At 37.2% G+C, this 21,565-nt stretch overlaps 1 protein-coding gene across 3 annotated transcripts in view; it reads right to left on the minus strand.

Moving 5' to 3' along the window:
* Window positions 1-4,300: 4,300 nt before the first annotated feature.
* Window positions 4,301-21,565, minus strand: part of GUCY1B1 (guanylate cyclase 1 soluble subunit beta 1) — a 41,803-nt gene continuing 24,538 nt past the window's right edge. For 2 of the 3 annotated variants that reach the window (XM_084204046.1, XM_084204048.1), the window contains 9 exons: window positions 15,834-16,064; window positions 15,329-15,445; window positions 14,375-14,508; window positions 13,487-13,684; window positions 11,558-11,795; window positions 10,613-10,753; window positions 9,305-9,459; window positions 8,863-8,989; window positions 4,301-5,543 (listed from right to left, as the gene is read on the minus strand). In XM_084204046.1, coding sequence (XP_084060172.1) covers window positions 5,520-5,543; window positions 8,863-8,989; window positions 9,305-9,459; window positions 10,613-10,753; window positions 11,558-11,795; window positions 13,487-13,684; window positions 14,375-14,508; window positions 15,329-15,445; window positions 15,834-16,064 — 1,365 coding nt within the window. In that variant the 3' untranslated portion in view covers window positions 4,301-5,519. Of the gene's footprint in view, window positions 6,394-8,862; window positions 8,990-9,304; window positions 9,460-10,612; window positions 10,754-11,557; window positions 11,796-13,486; window positions 13,685-14,374; window positions 14,509-15,328; window positions 15,446-15,833; window positions 16,065-21,565 lie in introns of all 3 variants that reach the window. The other variant, XM_084204047.1, reaches the window with a different exon arrangement.

Raw genomic sequence — 21,565 nt, forward strand, 5'->3', positions numbered from 1 at the left:
CTTTTCTTCCAGTGACAAAAGCAAAACAGTAGTTATTTCCGTGGTCTTCCTTTGGAGAATTGAGAACCTCAGGAAAGCAAGTTCTTCCAACAACTGCTGACTTTAGAACTTGCAGTCTGTACGCCACTCATGATACCCTATGCAAGAGCATGCAGCACTCAAATGTGTGTGTGTATACACAGGGCACCTATAAAGCCTGAAGGGTAGGATGATGTGAGAAAGGCTGTGTGAAAAGGCATGAATCCTTATTTTTTGGGCAAGTTTCTTATCCTCTAGATCGCTACAAAATTGCCCAGAAACACATAAAATGTGACAGAAAGTGAGGCTTGGAGCTCTTGTACAAGTAGTTGAAGCTCTGAATGCTTCACCATGCCCTCTGTGGAAAAAGAATACTTACATGTCAACCTCCTTATATGAGGTTTTTTTTTTTTTTTTTTTTAAATTCAGTTGTTTCTGAACACTTTGTGTAGGAAAGCTTACATTTATTAAGTTGACTTAAACAAAATATCTGAAAATAACAAGGCATAACAAGCTGTCTTTTTTTCCCAGGAACCTTAGACCCAGTGTTTAGGACTTGCAAGAAATAGATGTGCATTTCTTCACCTAATACACTGCATATTTCAGTGTGATTTATGAAGGTGGTTTATTTTTCAAACACTTCATCAGAGCACTATGCTCACACTGACACAGGGCTGAAGGCAGCAATATTGAACTCAGTTTTAACCCTCATCTGAAAACTATGGCCTTGTAGTTTTTGTGGGAGGTTTTGTTTGGCTTTATTTTTAAACAAAGGTTCAAGGACTATTGGCTTAATTGGTCTCCAGTTCAGGATTATGATTCACACTAGCTAGGAACTGTGAACATTTTTAACCTTTTGTTGGGGCACAGCTAAGTTCTGTCATTTTAATCCCAAGTCAGTTTTTAGAGCACTAGACAGGACAGCACACTTATCAAAGTGTAAAATCAATTTTTAAAGGCTAGAATGACCCTAAAAACCTACAACATAAAAAGGCACAGGTTTCCTGCCAGAGCTGCCTAGCATATGAACAGATAGATCCTCATCCCAAAAAACTGCTGCCCTTGAAAGCACAGCTCTCCTGTGGTGTTGAATCTTCTTAGGTAATCACCTCTGGAAAACAACATCAATGTGAATGCTGGATATGGGGAACAGTCTGGGACAAAACCTTGATAACAGAGATCCCACATCTTCATCCCAGAATAATAATCACAATATTGTTTTCACATTCCACTCTTGTAATTATCTCCAAAATAGTTATATTGGCAAAAACACCCGTTGATTATGATGAAACTGAACATTAGCCTTTTCCTGCTAATAACAAAGAATTATTTGGTAGAGACAGCATGTGCTGTTGCAGTTTTTTCAAAGTGACACTCAAAGTCAGACATATCTAAAGAACAGTACAAAAAACCTCAGTGCCTTGTATGTGCAGCTATAGATTGGGGAATGGAACCTCTTTTTTGTTATTTTTTGGTTTTTTGGGTTTTTTTACATTTACATTAGCACAGCTCCATTTACTGGCTTATTGCTTGCTCCCCCCATCACAGTCAGGTCAGTGCATGAAATGACAAAAGTTTCAGACTCCCTTCACCCAGGAAAGAAAGGATGTTGTTATAATAAAAAATAAAATCTTGTTAAAATAAAAGACGACTGTAAGTCCAGTAACTTCCCTTTACTTGGCTATGAGAAGCCAACACAGTGACTGGCAGGATTAATTTATAATTGCCCACAAGATTCCATTTATTCCAGTACACTGACTGCTAGGAGAACCTGGAGAACATGAATACTAAATTCTCTTCAAGTTCTCACAGCATGAGAATCTGATGATCCAACTTTTTCTTTTTAATATTTGATAGCTCTAGAAATGCATGGAATAACCATTTTACAGTTTGTGGCAATACAGTAAAGTGTTGAGCTGTGGTCATTATATTGCAAAGGTTCCATATTGCTAGAGTTTTGTACCTCCTTGGTGTTTCTTGCAGGCAGCTCCTCTAAGCACTGACTCTTCCTTCTTCTAGCAGTAGCCAGCTGACTCCAGTTCCCCCTCAACCACCCAATCCACTCTTTTATAGCACTCTTCTTCTTATTGGCTACAGCTCTAGCCTGTTAGAGTCAGAGCTGTTCCTAATAATCTAATAATTGGCTCAGCTACAACTCCTTAAGGAAAAGATCACTTTCTATACTACCTTTAATTTCTTATACTGTATCCCTCTACATTGACCTGTCTACATGGTGAATGAAAAACACATTTTGGGATAGAGATGCCTCAGGCCTTGCTCTGGCTCCATGGAGAGAGCTGTTGCTGACAAGGCCACAGACATTGCAGAGTCCAAGAATGTCTATTGTAGTGCTCAAGTGCCTGCAGCACACTCATTGATTAGCTTTAGATTTTACCAGAGGTTTGTTCAAAGCAAAGGTTCTGGGGCCTCCAGCACCACCCAGTTTTTATTCATATCAGATGTTAGCACATCCCTGCCTGTTTCCTTCTTGTGCCTATGATTGTCTTTCAAAAGTGAGCTTGGAACCAATCAGGTATGATTTGCACTACCACCTAATCTCACATGATCTTACTGGTTCTTTATGTGTCTTCATGTGTCCCTCCTGGAGGATGTCCTTTACAGAGAATCCTGGTTTGGAAAACAACTCTGAAGACCACCAAGTCCAACTGTTTACTTAGCACTGCTGTGTTCACTGCTAAACCACACTCCCAAGTGCTGCATCCATGTGCCTTTTGAACACTTCCAGGGATGGGGATTCCACCACATCCCTGGGCAGCCTATTCCAGTGCCTAACTACCCTTTCAGTAGAGACATTTTTGTGATAATCCTGTAAGCAGATATCCAAATGAGCATCTCATCCATTGTTTATAATTCTGTTTAAAAAGAAATCAAACATAAAGTTATGTCCCCAGAGGTTGTTCCTACCAAGGACTGACCCAGCAGTTTGGAAGCCAACTGCAGTGCCCACTTTAAGACAGCAGTAGAGTCATAGAGTCCCCTGCACAGCCAAAGCACAAACAACACCAAAAATCAATTTCCCTTGCCTGTCTGATTTCACAGGAATACATAAGATCCAGGAGATTCCAAACAACTAAGCATTCCATAATTTGCAACTTCATGGCTGATCTCCCATTTTTTCTCCTTGTTCCAGTTTTTCTTTTTTAAATGAAAAATACCAGAATAAAATACATTTATAAAGACTTTTGAAACAGACTTTGATGATTACTCTGCCTCATGTTTCAGCTAGAGAGCTTCTATTGAAAAAGCAAATCACTACAGTTAAATAAAAGAGGCAGTAGAACACACATAAAAGAACTAAATACCTGCAGAAGTGTTTAACTGTAAGCTGAGAGTAATATTTAACCAAACTATAAATTTAGCAGTTGAATGCAGCATTTAAGTGAAGACCAGTTTTAGTAACAGAAGTGGGTAAGTGTCGAAATTGTACTGAGATAAAAAGCTCTTACATGAACACAATATGAGCTATTATTCTATGCTTTAAGAAACTGGTTATGTTACAAAGTAGCTTAATGGGAGCTTTAATATTCTGAAATTATTAAGAAGATACAATATAAACCCAGAGCATGCCATCTTCCATCAGCTTGAAGTGTGATACAGAACTTCATTTTTTTCAGAACCATTTGCATATGAATTTTATCAATACACAACCACAGCTGTCACAAATTCCATGTCTTTCCACAAAGTTTTTGTAAGCTTGAACACCTTGATCAGTCTACATTGCTGCTGCGTACCTACCTGAGAGAGGGCAACCTCTGATGTTGTCTTGGGATGTGTTGCTGTTGGCAGTGAGATGATGGGGAAGAAACTATGAGGTTTCCTCCCTTCATTTCCCATTTCTAAAGCCTGGCTTGCTAATGTACTTCCTGCTCAAAGCGTACAGCTGATAATGTTTGATTGTTAAATATTGCCCAAGGGTTTCAAAGAAAGGTTTTATGTATTTTTGCCACCTCATCTACTACTTTTGAAGCATTAATCTCAACATTTTGAACACTACTTTAATTTGAGGATGCGATCCATTAACCTGAATATGTGAGACACTTGGACATTTGCAAACATTGGAACAATGCCTCACCAATTTATTAAAATATGAACTGCAAATTATTTAATGGAGAAAATAATTTTTTTTTTTTATCAAGCAATGAAATAAAGTTTTCCACCCAAAGAAAATCACAAGATTCCTAGAAGTCCATGGAAAAAATAATTTATTGCAATTTCTTTTGCACATTACCATGAAACATTTATACATATATATTCTGTGCTAATAAGATATACTAGATATAGACAATTTTTATACACAAAGTAATTGCACTATTCTATTTTATAATGCAAATATTCAGAAATGATCAGTCAGATAAGAACAGATACTATTCACATAAAAATGCACTATATAATAAAGTTATGGAAGGTCTATGCATCTGAAAACTTGTCCACTTTTACTAACTGTATCAGCTGATGAAACACACTATGTCCCTTTCCAAGCTTTACATCCCTTAATTATGTCATGATGCCCAGAATATTACCAGGTCCTCTCAAGGCATAGAATAAGACCATTTCTGAAATTAGAGAGACCAAACCAAAAGGCAACTGTATCAACCATGTCCCAGCAGCATGCCTTCCAACTCCAGGGGCTACACCAGATGAGAATCAATGCACTACGAGTGGTCTAAAACTGTCCAGCAATCTATTACTAATATGACAATTTAATTTAGTTTATATAAATCAATGAGAAATACATTGCAAGTGAACAGCATTTCAGTAGAAGTACATTGGCACATGCTTCAAATGGCAGTATCAGAAAACCAGCTGCCCCCTTCCAATTCAAATGTTTACAGTCCACAAAGGGAAAATGCAGGATGATATCAAATGAGAAACCTTTTTCTAACCAGGAATTTACAGAGCATCAAGTGTTATTCACAAAATTAATGAGAAGCATGGTAGTAGCAGAACTAAATGTGATACCATATATGCAATAATTTTCGTAATGCTGCTTTAGGTTTTTTTTTTTTTAATATAGTTCCTTAGGTTCATTGTTCTGCCTATCAACTGAAATACCCATCTTTCAAGAAATGTCATCAATTCACATAACCACAGTACTTCAGAGATGAAGATGAAGATGTGAAGCATCAAATTGAAGTGGTTAGCTGTGGCGTGCATACTACATGGTTTCATTCAATATTATCTGGTGGTAGGAATGGTCACATGACTGACATGCAAAAATGCATATCAAAAGAAGGAAAGCTTGAAATACATGCTCATAGCAGAGATATAACAGTACCAAACAATAAGGACAAAAAATTAGCAAGCAAGCCTGGAGCAAAATGGTAAATATGACTTCAGGAGTAGGGCAAAAGACAATGGTATTGCACATGGCAGTGGGAGATACATTGCGAAAGAACATCCATAACGTAACCTTACTGCCTGGCACCCTATTTGGAGACAGTATTGCACCCTATTCAGCGTCCTCTTCCTCTTCCCTCAGCTCAGAAAGCATCTTGCTTTGTTTCCTTGAGAGCATGCAAGCAGAATTTGAGAAGTAAGGAATTTTCTTTGAAGCAACAACATGGAGGGTTAATGCAATGACAAAATACATTTTACAACCTGCAACCAATATCAGTAAACAGTAAAAACTTAAAAAACCAAAAAGCATAGGTAGTGCATGTATTTCTTTCATATGTATTGTATGTAGGAATGAAACAATTCCTACATGCCCTGGTGAACCACCAACTTTGCCTGACATACTTCAATTTGTTCCCACCAGTAATGTGGGAACAGGGCAGAAGAGAAAGATATTAAAAACTGAAGAGGGAGTAAAATTGCAGTCATACATCTGATGCTCTTGGCAAGATTTATTTTTTACAACAAATCTCTTTATCAAGAGAGAAACTTCAGCTGAACCTCTGTTAAAATAATGAAGACAGTAATGATTAATCTTATGGAAACAAGCAGATGCAAAGTGAATAATTGGTCACAGTTGCTTTGTTGTATGTGTATTTCTGATGCAATTCTACTTATTGCTGTACTGGTATCATGGAAGAGATATCAGAGAAAAAAGGTGAAGGAGCAGCACTCCAAACCAACACTTATTTTTGTAAATTAGGTCTTTCTCAGAAGTAACTGCTGCTCATGGGGACTGATATTAGAGATGCTAACCCAGGAATCAAGTTTGAGGCATGCTGAGCTGCTTCAGCCCTATCATTTTCTACTGGCCTAGTAGAGAAACAGTGTATTTTTAACTTTGGTTTCACATCTCTTATGGCATCTGTAAACATTTTGTCCTTTTTCCTCATCGTGTCCTAATTACTGGTCTTCAGAGTAAAATATGCTGATAGATTTGCAAATGCTGAGCTAATAACTCTGTAATGGATATAATGAAAAGAAAAATACATCACTAATGTGCATCGATCCTAGACTGAAGATACTGGAGGTAGAAAACATCACAGTAAAAGCATAATTAGCAGAAGTGTCTTCAGGATGATTTAAAAAATATTTTCATGCTTACTTCTATATGCCACTTCTTGCAATGTTCTGCAGTGACCTTTCAGGAAGTTTACCATATTATTTTTGAATATATTTCAACATGCCCTTATTTATTTTCATGTACAGTCCCCCTGTACATAACAATAAATGGCACTGCACAAAATAATACATTAGCATTTTGAAAAAATTCTGGAAAGAAAACCAAGACTACATGTGTGTATAAAGCAAAGTGATTACTTTAAAGTGATCGAACATAAAAAGCTGGTTATCTGATTTCTGCTTTTGGATTAAAACAATTTTGCACAGCCTATAAAGTGCCAAAAAAGCCCATGAAGAGTATGTTCACAGGAGAAATAGTTCAGAAAATCTTAAAGGAATAAAATTTTGTGCATTTTTTGTGTATGGACAGATGAAATTGTGCAGGCAGTGGAAAAGAATCAAAAGGTTAGACGAATATATTCTTTCACTTTTCAAAATCACTTCAGACAAAATGATTATCAGTTCACATCATCACATCAGTGTATTTTACTACTCTCCTATGCTCCCAAACTTAGTACAATTTAGAAGACATACCTGTCTTGGGAGAAGTCCTTCTGTCTCTAAGAATTACATCTATATCTGAATTTTAGAATGAACAATAACTAACAAAATTAGAAAGGCTTTTTCAGTGGACTTAAACTGTGAGTCTTAAATGCTCCTGAAAATCAGGCTCCCAATATTTCTCAGTCAGGTTTATTCCTGCCCCCATGCCTCCCTCTACAAAGCTCAATTACTGGATAATAGGATCAGCAAGTGTCTCTCAGGACTGCTGGGGGGATTAACAAAACCAGCTGTTGTACAGTATCTCTGAAAGTCTTAAACTACCTGAACCTTATATTCATACTAAACATGTGTTAGGCTGGAATAAGGAGAATATCCACCTGACTCAGTACCTCTCTGAAATTTGCATTTAAATTATAATGTGCCTTGAAACAAATGATAGGACATTTATAAGGCAGAAAAAAAGTGAAAGGTGTTTAATTAAAATGTATTTTAAATACAACAATAGATTTGAAATAATGGTAGCCATGTGAAGTTATAGTTATCTTACTGTAGAATAAGAATAGAAAAATATTCTCAAAAGTGGCACCCAGAATATAATTGTAAGTAATATATATTCAAATACAGAATTAAAATGCAGAGCTAAAGTACAGAGGGTTAATACTGGGAGTTACCATTAAAAAGTCAACATTCATATACTTGGGTACCTGTGGTAATAAATCTGGATTAGATCTCCTAAAAAGTCTAAACACTTTAACAGCCTAAATTGCACTTTCAGAAGCACATGAGCATTCAGACACAAAATTAATTTGCTCTGACTTATAAAAATTATTTCAGCCAAGGTGACTGATGACTTTCATTATTTTAGTCAAGGGTGTTTTTAAGTTTAAATACATAGCAGAAAACTCATTCTTTTTATATTGCTTCGGGGTAAAATTCAAGCTATGTAAATTACTTTTTATCTTTTTTTTTTCTTCCTGTTGACATGTTGGATGGAATGTATGCACCTGCTCAGCTATGGCAAAGCAGCTGGCATACTGTAACCTCATTGTCTAAGTTTGTAGCACCCTTTGAGCCTAGATCTCATTGGCTTTTACTGAAATTCTGGAGAATACATGCCCAGAATTCTGAAACTGAGGCATTAGCTCTTCTCTAGGAAAAGCTCTGAGGCAGAGCTCTTCAGTGCTTGAAGAGCTCTACCCCACCTCATTTTGACAAGACAACTTAGGCTGATATGTCATTTACAAGAAGTAGTTTTCACCCTGTGTATTTCTAAAGTGGGACCTCTGCCATGCAACAGTCTCTGTAACAAGCAGGTGCTATCTGGGGTTAAGAGACCACCACACACATCAGGTGTGAACCTGCAAATAGTTGCTTGACTGTTGCCTAAATATTTGAAAGCATATTTTTTCACTCACTGCAAGAAAGCAAATGGCAAATTTTGAAGGACTGGTAACCAGACATGTCAGCTAAACAGAAACCGACATTATATTGCAAAATCTAGTACAGTGCAGAAATCTGTAAGAGGGAGATATAAATATTTAAACACTTGGCATTCCCTCAAGGACTTTTTGAAATCAAAAGTACTCTTTCAGGAACTGCACAAACTGCAAAGACAAATAATCAAGGATTTTCAAGTACTGTCAAGATAATAAATGTGTAAATGAAAGAGTGTTACACAAAACTCTTCATTTTTTTCCTGTGGAACATTTAGTTTTGCAAATGTAAATGTATCTCCATGGTTTAGATTAAATTTTTAATGTTTATGTTTGGAAAAAAACAAAATTACACTCTAGTTACTCATACCTCTGTCTCTGTACTCTTTCTGGACAAAAACCAAACCTGCATTGGTTCTTTTTTGCCCTTCATAGAAACTGGACCTCTGTACTCCAGGTGGAACTGAGGATCTGAATTTTCTGGTGTCATAAGACACCTGAAATTGAAAGAGAAAACATGTAAATGAATGGACTTGCATGCATGCCACACACTATGCAAAATATTAAACATGCTACATGTACATGAGCAGACTATCAAAAGATTCAACTCCATCTCTACATCATTATTATATTTGCAGACCAATGACTGTGTATCACAAGGCAGCTTGCCATGCAGCTTCATGAGAACTCACACACTTAAATAACGGTTGCAGGAGGACCGTCACTTTCAACTCCAAAAAAACTTTTATGGTATGCTGACAAAATGATTTATTTTAAAATGTCAATACCAATAAAAATAATACATCACTCACCTGTAAGTATATTCAGAGACATTGATCTTTCCCTTTTCTCCAGTAGTTTCTGTTCTGCTTGTAAGATTCACTGTATTTCCAAAGAGACAGTACCGTGGCATCCTTTGACCTATGACACCTGTGACTACCTCACCAGTATGGATTCCTATGGTTATCTTTAGAGAGAAAAAATTAGGTTTGAATATTCAAAAGTAATGTAATTAATCTGATGCCTCTGACTAAACATAGGCAACATGCTACTTATATCCACTAGAGTTCATTTTTCCAAAGTGCTACTCCTGCTTCTTCAAAGCCTTGCATTTTGTGGGTTTTGTCACTTCTTTGTTTTTTAACCTTAGTACAGTGTCATGCCTCTGCCTTCCACATGAACAATCAAATTGAGTAATTTTCCAGCATCCACCCTGCTGTTATTATGTACTGTGAAAATAAAAAAAGAGGTGGGCAGAGAGGCATACTCTGCAGGTCTGTGTTTAATGACTGCTCAGAAGGTGCAGAAAAGGATGGCACAAGAAAAAAATGTTTCTCAAAGGAAAAATCATGGTATTTTGTATTCAGAAGGGAAAGAGATGGGACAGAGGTTTGGAGAAGCTCATTCTAGTAGCACATTACAGTTACTGCAAAGCCCCAAATCAACCCTTCTCACTGCTTTGCTCCATGATAAAGTGAAGTACACAGCTCTAAGCTAGGTGATAATATAACAGCAGCATTCATGTAAATAAAAATATGCATTGCACTCGGTAATCATTTTCTGCTCACAGCCTTCTGATGAGGACAGTCAATGCTGCTTGCCCAGCCTTTGTGTCAGTGCTACAGCATCTCCAGAAAAGTCCCACAGTGAGTGAAATTCCACTAATATACACTGGCATCAGTAATCATTGCTGTACCTGTCTATGGAACTGTAATTCTCTTTTCAATGCAATAATGCCTCATTTTGACATAAGGATCTGAGGCATGATTGAAAATATCAGGGAGGGAATATTATTTTTCTGCTCCTTGAGTTGAAGAAGACTCAACAGATTATACTTGATGCACAATAGGAATTCACTGATTATATTGAAATTATCAGAAAACAGACATAAATGATGTGGACCTAAATAAGTCCTTTACCCTTTAAAGCACAATAAGGTCTGGGAACTGCACATGTAACAGCTACATGGGTCTCCTCATATGATTTGCATATATCAGTCCCAAAATCTAACAATAACAAGGCCCATGCCTTGCATGGACTAGGACTAGAGCATTATCTTATTCCAAAACATTATCATGCTGTCAAAAAATGGGTTTTCATTCAAGCCCACATTTACTAACCTGTACAGGCTCACCATCTACTTGAACTTGGCCTGCTATTTCCATCATATCCAAAGCCAGGTGGCAGATAGATCGTGCATGATGCATGCAAGGCTCTGGCAGACCACTCACTGTCATATACTTGTCTCCTACTGTTTCCACCTATCAAGATAAATATTTTTCAATTACTTTATTATTATGGTTTTTGGAGTACTAGAATTGATGTAGTGTTTCAAGACAGCTTCGCCTTTAAAAGAGTTCCCTTTCCCTTTCATTCAAATCACCCTAATTACTGTCATCTCTGCTTGTTATTGAAGGGAATTTATCATAAACCCACAATGTTGCAACTTACAATGACTGTGATTGTGTAAACCTGAGTCTCTCTTTTGGTGTCTTCTGAATGAAACTGAGCTCTATGTTTGTTCTGACTCACACCCTTAATTCACATGGTACAGGACATAAAATTCAGTTCTAGCAAAACCAAGGAATGAACTTCATAGATAAAAACACATGCAAACCCATGTACATATATATGGGATACATATGTATCTATCTCTGTACCCTCCTGCTACCAGCCACCTTTGCAACTACACCTCACTCCTGAAGTGAACGAAGGAAAAAAATTCACTTTGAGTAACTCAACAGTAAGTAACAATTTACAACTACAAGACCCAGGAATACAACTGAAAAACTTAAAGCACAAGGTCAGAAGAACCACAAATGGCTTGTATGAGTTCACATCAGCTAAATGTGGAAGTACATTAATATGTCCACTTAATGGGTGACTGCAGAAATCGTGATGAGAACTGAGCACTTTATGTTCCTTCGGACATTTAGAGACAACCAAAATACTCTTCTAATATCATTTTTTTAAAAGCCTAAAAGCCAAGAAGATTGGGAAAGAATGACACCATAGTAAATTATAAAAAAGTAACAGATTAAATACTTCAAAAATCATATGCTTACCTTATAAACAAATGGATTCCTTCGTGAATCAGTCAGAATATCAAATCTTGTGTAAAGATCATTTAGAAGATTGACAATTTTCATGGCTCCCTCTCCAGAGGCATGTTTGCTACAAAAGGCATTGAATCCCACAATGCCACTGAAAAGAATGGTGACATTGTCATAGCGCTTGGCTGGAACAGGACGCTTGTGTCTCAGCTCATTTGCCACTGATGGTGGCAGAACAGAGTACAGCAACCTACACAGGCAAGGAAAGAAAGACAAAAGTGAAAAAAAAGAATCTGGAGAAAGGGGTTTACAGCAGCACTCTTATATATTAACTTCCTACCCCCCCACAGGGTTTATAGCATAACTCCTACCATCAACAAGCAATAGTAAAGGTGTTTATTGAAGAATATGTTATTTGGAAAACAGGAAGTGATCTACATCCACGTATCACTAAGAACACATTAATACATCTAAATGATCAACAAAATGAGACATGTATTATTAATTCTTCTGACATGATTTGTTAGTACTGTCTTGGATCATTTTTACTTCTTTCTGCCACATCCTCAGCTCATATAATATGGTTTTTCTCACAGAACCATAAAAACTGCAAAAAAGACCATGAAGAGATCAAACAGTTTTCCATCTCTGATCAATTCATGCATTTCTAAATGCTTCCTCTCTGTTGAGCATGCTAGTTTTAGGGTCGAGAGTGTCTATTAAATAGTCTACATGATGTATTAACACATGTTCATATTATAAATTATACAAATAAAATCCAATCACACACACAGAAATTCACCCTATTCTCATGTGTCTTCCTTCAACTATCTAACTCCTATCCTAAAGTCCATTTCCCTCCTGAAGGTCTCTGACTGTTTCACAGATCTTGAACATCATTTTGTACACAGTCTCCTGCACAATCCCTCATTAGCTGCATTTTTGGCAAGTTCACTACTTGAGTTATAATTAGTGAATACTTTTGGCACATCACACAGTAAGTGACACTATCTGTTCCAGCAGCTGCCATGAAGGCAAGAATTCCTGAAGATAAAATGACTTTATAAAGTAAGCCAACAGGAATGAAGACAAAAAATACTTCTTAGGCTTTATTTTCTCTGGTTCTCCTGTCCATCCCTTTCAAGTATTTTAAAAATAATTTCCATTACTCCATTACAGAAAAAACGTATCTGTCAATAGAATTAACACAGAGATGGTAATGTGTTTTATAAATAAGAGTCAATCATGAACTCCATGCTACTTTTCACACAAGCTTTTGTTTAATTTGCCAGTCATTATAGAGCTGAAATGCCATAGACTAATGACATTTGAAATTGACTTTACAGTTATCTGTAGTACTGGATTTGTGGCCCAATGCACACTAACAGTTATGTGTTATTTTTATGTACTTATATCTAGACAAACCCAAATTTATTTTGACAAGTAACTATTACATCAAATTCATAGCATTAAGCTATTGCAAAGTTTCAGCTTTGCACAAACTGTTTTCAAGGTTTATAAGATATGTTTTTCTGTTCTATTATCCTGTGCCAGAAAGACAAAAGCTGGTTTACTGAATTCTGTCAAATAACAGCACTGGGGTATTCATCAAATTCACCTTCGCTACAGTGACTGCATGTAAGTTTCCAAAATTTTAGGTAATTCACAAGTAAAAATGAACTGTCAGCTCATTTTTTATAACTTTTCTTGTCAGGGAGGGAGCCATCAAAACATCTAGGCATATAATGGCCTAGACTGTGGGTGACATTTGACAATCTAAATAAAGAAATACCCTATTAAATGTTCTTTCTCGTCTCCAAAATTACCAGTCCTGATTATCTCTGATATTCCTTACAAGCTTCTGTTATTCTTTAAAGAAGGTAGCTATAAATAATATATTGCTTTGAGTGTTTCAGCCCAAAATTGGGATCTGGTTCTTACGTGTCTGTCTTTTTCTTTTCATCCTCCAGTGCACGCAGTGTGTGCTGCAGTCTGTCGGTGAGGATCTCAAGCTCCTGGGTCAGTTTATATTCCTCTCGGAACTGCTCTCCCAGAAGAACCAGATCACGGGTAGCATCATGCAATGGGATATCACTCAGATATAAACCTCTCCTGGTTAAATCATCCAAGTTCATCACACTACAAAGCAGGGAAATATACAATAATATGGGTAAAATTAAACTTGCCAAAGGAGTATTTAAAACTCAAACAGCAGTTTGCCGAATAACAGTAGAAAGATGAAGCTTCTGAACTTGTGTTGAGCTGTGCAACAAATCCCTTCTAGGAAACATCTTATTTGAGAGCATTCATTTAACCCACAGCTCTTGATTTTTGCATTTAAGTACAGAATTCTCACAAAGAGTTCCATGAGCATATCAAATGTATGTACTTGAGCACACAAAGTGAGATCATGTAAAGAATTTTCCATTCCATCCTCCATTCCAACCACTTCTTTATCACCAATCTATTACATTAAAACTAATGCAAAAATCCATGAATCCACATAAAAAACCAAATCATTGTCACATTTCTTAGCATTGTCTGAGTAAATAACAAAAGATAAAACTTGCTAAAAAAAAAAATGGAATATGAGGAATAACCATTTGTACAAACTGGGCCAGAGCAAGCCAATGTTTGTATTGAGTATTTAATACTTAGTCAAGCTCCAATGTTTAAATGCTTCTACCTCTTTTAGTATAAACACATCAAAACCAATTAAATCAATACTTGAACCAATTCGTCTCTGTAGTACTACTCTCATGAGTGTTTTTAAAATTAGTTATTGTAAAATGAAAATCAGTATTATAGAACTCTCTAGGTTTGAAGTACCTTGGTGAACAAAGAAAGAGAATGCTGTCTGCTTCAGGCAAGTAGATCATTTGCCCTTTCAGGCGTAAGCAGCTGATTTCTGTGCCAGTCAGTTCATCTTCACACTCCAACTTTTCCACATCCAACAGCCCCTCCTGGTGATGAAAAGCCACCACTGTGTAAGGGCAATGGTGTGTTATGCACCAGGCCTAGTCTGTAAGTACATTCACTACGAAGGCAGTCAGAATATTTGGAATAGACTTACAGCTTACATTAAACCCTGATTAATTTCTCATTTGAACACCATGCACTGTCTCTATTTTAATACTACAATTTGCCACCTTGAAGCATGGTTTCCTGCTTTACATTCATGTTTGTAACTCCTTGTTTTCTTCCACACTGGTCCTTAACAACAGTTTTGACAATAGTATTGCCTGTTCTGTGAAGTTCTATCTGTGCCTGTGATCATCTCTAAGAAATCATTCTGGTTTCTCTCAGGTACAGTTTTCTTTAAATAAACAGGCTCCTTGATGTAGAAGGCGTTACTCTACACACTGCATCTGCTCGTATCACACACCTTGTCTCCTGCCCTCTTTAGAGAACAGGACATAGACCTTTGTATGAACATATGAGCCCAAGCAACAACAAATTTCCTATTTGTCTCCCACACTCATATGAAGTAAAGTAAATGTAATTACCTCTCTACATTTGCTTTGCTACAACACCGTGAACTAGACTGGCCCCTTGCAGAGAAAGCATCAGACATGAAGTGCGTTTACTTCACCATTCCCATAAAACACCCTGCTTAACAGCTATTCACAAATTCATACCTGGGACTCTCTCTTGGCTCAAGACTCAAAAAGGTCTAGGCATACTACAGAGAATTTTCTCTGAAGACTTCTGAGCTTTCTGCACTTCTTATCTCTCCAAAGCACACTTCCTTAAAGAAAAGCTGGGAAAATATTGTCCAATTACCTTAGTCCTCAGTACGAAGACTGTATTGATATGGGAGAGGATCCCATGGAAGCTAATATCAATGTGAGGCCGGACCAAGGAGAAAACTGACAACAGACTGCAATTTCCTGGCTGCAGCTAGAATATTAAAAAACAGAAACAAGAAAAAAAACCCCAACTGTTATGCTTTATAATAAAAATATACATAGAGCAATTATATTCCATTTTCTTAGATGACAATACTGAATAGAAGAGAATTTATGCATCTCTCCATTGAATAACAAGGTTTTTAAATTATTCTCTTACTGCACATGGACATGACCATAAGGAACAAAACTGTTGTAGAATAAGGTTATTTTCAAGTCCTTTTTCTAACAAGAGAAGCACAATTTAGTCAATATTATACACTTACACTGGAATGCTGTTAGAGAATCCTCAATCTGTTTTATTGATCTTTATAATTAACCTCTGAAGCATCTATCACTATGAATTTTCTATGGCTATTCATGCATAAGAATCATCTAACCTGTGGAAGGACTCTGTATATAGCATTGCCACACTGTGTGACTACCAGATCTCTGTCAAATATGATGTGGAAAGGAAATGCCTTGCAGAAAGTGTAGGGACTGATGCGAGACTCTTGGGTACCGTTTTCTTCAAATCTGTCAAGGTCCTCATAGTAGTCCTCTTCTTTAGATTCTTTTTCTTCAATTAAAAATTGAATGTGGTCACACTCCTCATTTCTCTGCTGAATAACCTAGAGAAATGAAGAAAAAATGAAAAACTGAAAACTCTGCTACTCATTAGTAACTGGAGTGCTACTATGGAGACAGGAATGTATTTAGAGGAGAAAGATAAATGCAAGAATTATATTCACATCTTGAAAAATACCGTAGTCTAACAAGAACTTCTGATTTCATAGTCTTTGTAATAACAGGTGAATAATTATGCCTTTGCTTAGCCACAGTTGCTGTCTACAAGAGCAACATATTGAAGAACACCCAAATACAATTTATTAAACCTGAGTGAAATGCAAATCCTGAAATGAGGAGTCAAGGCTCAGGCTGTGCTTGCTTTTTTTTCTTGCCAGAAAACAGGGTGGCCCCTTCCCCTGAAATGAACCTGTGTGAGCTTTAAATCCCACAGAACCCCTGAATCCTTATTTTGATCAAAGCTGTTTGCAAGGTCTATAACACAACAGCTAATAGTGCTGACTGTTTAGTGATGACTAAACAGTGCTAAGAGGGTGGGTGTGAGAAGGAAAGTGGATAAAGCACATGTTAGGATATACAGCCCTTATACATTCCAGCAGACTGTAAGATCCAAGCCAACAGACAAAACTAAAGCAATCTTCTCTGGGCTACAGAGCCCAGATTTAATTCCATATTAAAGAAAATGACAGCAAAACTAGAATCATCTACATCAGTGGAATATCAAAAAGGTGTCCTCAACACAGCATTACACTCTTTAGTAATTTTACTCAAAGTTAGTAAAAAATATGAAATAATAAGCATTATTTTGTTTGCAGCGAGAGTCATGTATGGCAATATAATTTAAGCCAATAACTATCAGAATAACATAATTTACCCTGAGAAGCCAATTTCACCTCTTTTCAAATTTAATTAGACTTAATGGTTGGAAAAGAACAATTCTATTTACATAGTATTGTTTAGCAGCTTTTTTCTGGAACGTGTTCCACCTGATTCTACTTTCATGTTGACTCTGATCCTAAAGTCACTGAAGCAAAAAAAAGATTTCTTTAAATTTCTAAAGCATCCTGATTTTGCCCTTTACACATAGTCTTAACCACAGAAATTAACAGTTACAATTTGAAAACAGAACAGATATGCACAAACACTGCAACTGATCCCTAAGATGTTAAGTTTATGAAATATTTGATCTCCAAAACTGCCAAAAATAGCACTTGATGGGCTAGGGAGAGCTGATGCCTTTGTTTGCTCCTAAACAAATGGAGGAGTATAAACAACAATTTTATTGTTAACTGATGATTACTTTAAGGTGGCAGTGTTCTTTCATCTACAAATGGACTGTTCATTTGAAGGAAGGAGAGGCTGTTCTGGAGGACAGTTTAGAGAAAGAGCCCGATTTAGGTGCTCTGTAGCTGTGTGCTGCATTATTCTCCTCTTTCTGTTGGTTATGTAAGTAACTTAGAGAAAGATCAGCCTACTAAATTTAACAGCTAATGTAGGTACCCAAAGCTGGATGTACAAATAAATTCAAATATTGATGATGAGAAAACCTAACTGCCTCAAAAACTGTACTGGCAATCTACATCTCAATGTATGACAAAGATAAGTGGGAAATTATGACCTAATAAGGGGTAAGCCTCAGAAAAAATAAATGGTGGTCATCTGAGGAAAACACGTTAAGTGGGTTTGTCTAGGAGAATGGAACACAGTAGATGAACACCTAGTTTTCCTCTGAATTCAGAATTTAAAGGTTTTTCATATCTCCTTTTAAATCATTATACCTGAAATTGTGAGTGTGGTCATATTGAAGATTATCAGAAGGCAGTTAAGAGTCTTAGTTCTTACCTTCTATCACTCATGTACACTCCCACAGGTTTTATTTTAACAGTACCATTATTGTGGCCAGAGACAGCTGAGATTATGCACAGAAACCTTTTTCAAATTGTGAAGATTTATCTCTAGAACTGATGTATGCGTCCAGATTATTTCCAGTCTTGGATCTTATTTTAAAGTGTTGCTCTTGCCACAAATGAAAAAAACCCCTGCATATTTTGGATGAAAACCTTCTTAATTCAGCAAAGCTGATTTTAAGGAAGCTAATAATTTTTAAGGAAATGTTCATATTAACAACACATCAGCTTCCAGATATATTATTTCATAGCTATTTTACTCCCTACACACTAGTACTCTGTTACCAACCTGTACTTACAGGCTTTTTCCTACTACAATGCAGCATGTAACAGGTTCCTTTAATAACTTCCCATTTTATTTCATTTATTATAAATGAATGATGCATCAGTAAACAAAACTCAGACTTAGATTAAGAAAACTACCTATAAAAATAGAACTGCTACATGCTTCCAGACATCTAGCTAGTTTGAGCCATGACCCTCTGCAGATCCTACAAGCTCACACAGTGACAAAGTCAGTCCTCACACAAGCTGTGCTATTTTCCTACACATTATAGATTAGAACTGTGCCAGTAACAGTGAAAAGCTGCAAATTTCCCAAGCATCTTCAAGTTCATTTGAAACACTATTTTTGACCAGACTCCAGGGCATCTAGAAATGCTTGCTGTATTAGTGCATCATGCTAGTGCAGCAAATGAACACCAGGCTAAACACATGGACACGTGTCAGACCTACAAGACAGACACAGCACCAGCAGCACATTCCTGATAAACATGATATGCTGTGGACATGGCTGGTTTATGCAATTTTATTCTGATCATTCATGCACAGACACTTATTAACAGATGCTTTAATCATACCCCTCTCCAGGCTACAAAATCTACTGATGCATCCCTAATTAACTTCCCAATGGATATGCAATTTCATGATGTCTTTTCTGCTCACACAACTTAGGAACTATCTAATCTTCCTATCTCATTACATCATCCACCTTGTCAGCAAATTCAAAATAAGCACTTCTGACTGTTAACACAAGATGCTAAATTCTGTTCCTTCACCCTTGCACCTATAGATCCAACCTAACTGGCCAGGTACTTGTTTGGCATAAGGACCTGCCCTAGATACTCTGCTAAGCTTAAGTAGAATAGAACTTATCTACTGTTTCATTCTACAAGCAAAGTTTGCAAGCCACACAATTTCAGTATCATTTAAATATTGTTGAAGAAGCCTCTGAAAAATGCTTAAAAAATCAAAGTTCAGTCACAAAGCAACAAAGCCAGCAATCAAGTCTAATTCTTCCTCCCCCCACAGTCTTAGCTGGTGAAGTGATATCAGTTCACAATGTCTAAGAGCTCAATCACCATAGTAACTGCAGTTAAAACTGAAGGCAGAAATCACTCTCTTGCTTTCAAAGAGAATTTATAACATATAACTGCTAACCTGCCTGTGCCTTCCAGGAGATGTAGCTTCAGAGTTTGTCCTTGCCTAATCAAGTGAAAAGCAACACCAATATTTCAGGGAATAACAATTCAGAGAAAAGTTATTTTAAAATCAGTGTGGTTTAATGTATTTGGTGAGCTTCACACAAGATATTAAATCAAGAAGTACTGCTGTGATACAGAATATATAATGAGCACATGCTATCTGTTAAGCTGTCATTATGTGTCTACAAGACTCAATTCTGCAGATCTGAGCATATCCCCAGGACACACTCGTATTTCAGCATGGCAGGATAGAATGTCCTTGGACAGAGTTCTTTTTTGATGAGATTGTGAAAATTAATACAAAAACAGGGAGGTTTTGCCCTTTAAAGGCCAATACAGCATGCAATTCTTGATCTCTTCTGATCAAAACTGACTGTGCAATGCTGCTTAACAAAGTTCACTGTAGCTGCTTCAGAATGATACCAAGACAAAGGAGTTCACTGCAGAAATGGCAGTGGAAAACTTTCAGTTTTGCATACCCAAAGATAGAACCATGGGGGTATCTGTCCCTGGCAGCTGGCTTCAGAGCAGACTGTCTCACTTCACCAAACCACTGTGCCTGGAGATAGTGAAGTTTACAGCTGCACCAGTGCCAAAATTAGAGACTGATCATGCTCCATGACTGACTTATCTTCACACACAGTTAGCATTGTAATGTGTGGATCAGTATTGCTTTTCTTCCATGACAAGTACCCAAGTATTTTTTATGGTCACATGTTCACTTTGTTTTTTCACGCTGACATAAGTAAGCCTGAAATTACCATCTTGTCAAGGACTTCCCCTGTTCTTTTCTCATTTTATATTGTAAAACATCTTCCCTATGTACAAGATTTTGATAGTCTGCTCTCAAATAACAGAACTGCAGAAGTCTGCTCTCCCAACAGATTTTTGGGCTTTGCTGGATTACGTACAACACTCTTGGTTGACCATACCATTGATAGCCTTGAGGGAATCCCTGTCCTGACTTCACCTTCACAGGTCACCCTCATTTATATACAAACAATCTCTGACAAGTGAAGCAAGAGAAGACATAGCCAGTAGGCTGCTAACACAGATCTCATGACAAAGTTTGTCACCAGCATTGTGATGATTTTTTACTTCTCATACTGAGACTGGCAGAACATGAACATTCTCAGCACATACACAAAGTCAGTAACAATTTTTGAGACAATACCTGCTGCAAAAATGATTCATTCTTAGGTCTATTTGCTAAAAATGGATTACCATATCAGAGAAGATAATGAAAATTGGATTTGAACTAATGAATCAACTAATGTCCACTTGGGCTTTCCTGAATTACTCAACTGGAATTTTGAATCCAAGTTCAAAATTAGTTTCCTTTCAGTGCTAACAGCATCTAACAGAAACAAAATTACACTTCCCCCCAACCCCATCCCCTCTTTCCTTATGCACACACATACTCTGGGTGTTAAAAGAGAATGTACACTTCTCAAAGGACACTATTCTGGAAAAGGGAAGCCCTACTTTATTTCAGAAGAAGATGTATGGTTTTAGATATATATACACACACAAAATTGTTCTGTGTGAGACTGAAGAAGGGTGATAAAATTATTTTTTTTTTCTATTCAGCTATTTCTTCACCGATGAGACAAAACAAGAACAATAATGCTTTAATATTTAGTTTCCTCTTGTGATCATTAGCTGGTTTTCTCTGCAGGTTGAGGAAGGTGACCTTCCCCCTCTCCTCAGCACTGGAAAGGCCACACCTGGAGTGCTGTGTCCAGCTGCGGGCTCCTCAGTACAAGAGAGATCCAGAGCTATGACACAGAGTCCACTCCCTCTAGGGAGGGCTGCTAAGATGATCAAGGCACAGGAGCATCTCTCAGAAGAGGAAGGGCTGAGACAGCCAGCACTGATCAGCCTGGAGAGCAGATGGCTCATCAGGATCTCATCCATGCACACAAATACTTGAAGGGAAGGTGAAGAAAGGATGGAGCCAGGCACTTTTCAGAGCCTGGACAAGAGCAATGGACACAAACTGAAACACCGCATGTGTTATCAGAACATCAGGAAATACTTTTCTACTGTGAGACAGATGGAGCACTGGCACCTATTGTCCAAAGAATTTCCAGTCTCCGTCCCTAAAGATAGATGAAAGATGTCTGAGCATAGCTCAGAACAACTGGCCCTCGG

Source organism: Fringilla coelebs (genome assembly GCF_963513975.1).
Source record: "Fringilla coelebs genome assembly, chromosome: 4".
Lineage (NCBI taxonomy): Eukaryota > Metazoa > Chordata > Aves > Passeriformes > Fringillidae > Fringilla > Fringilla coelebs.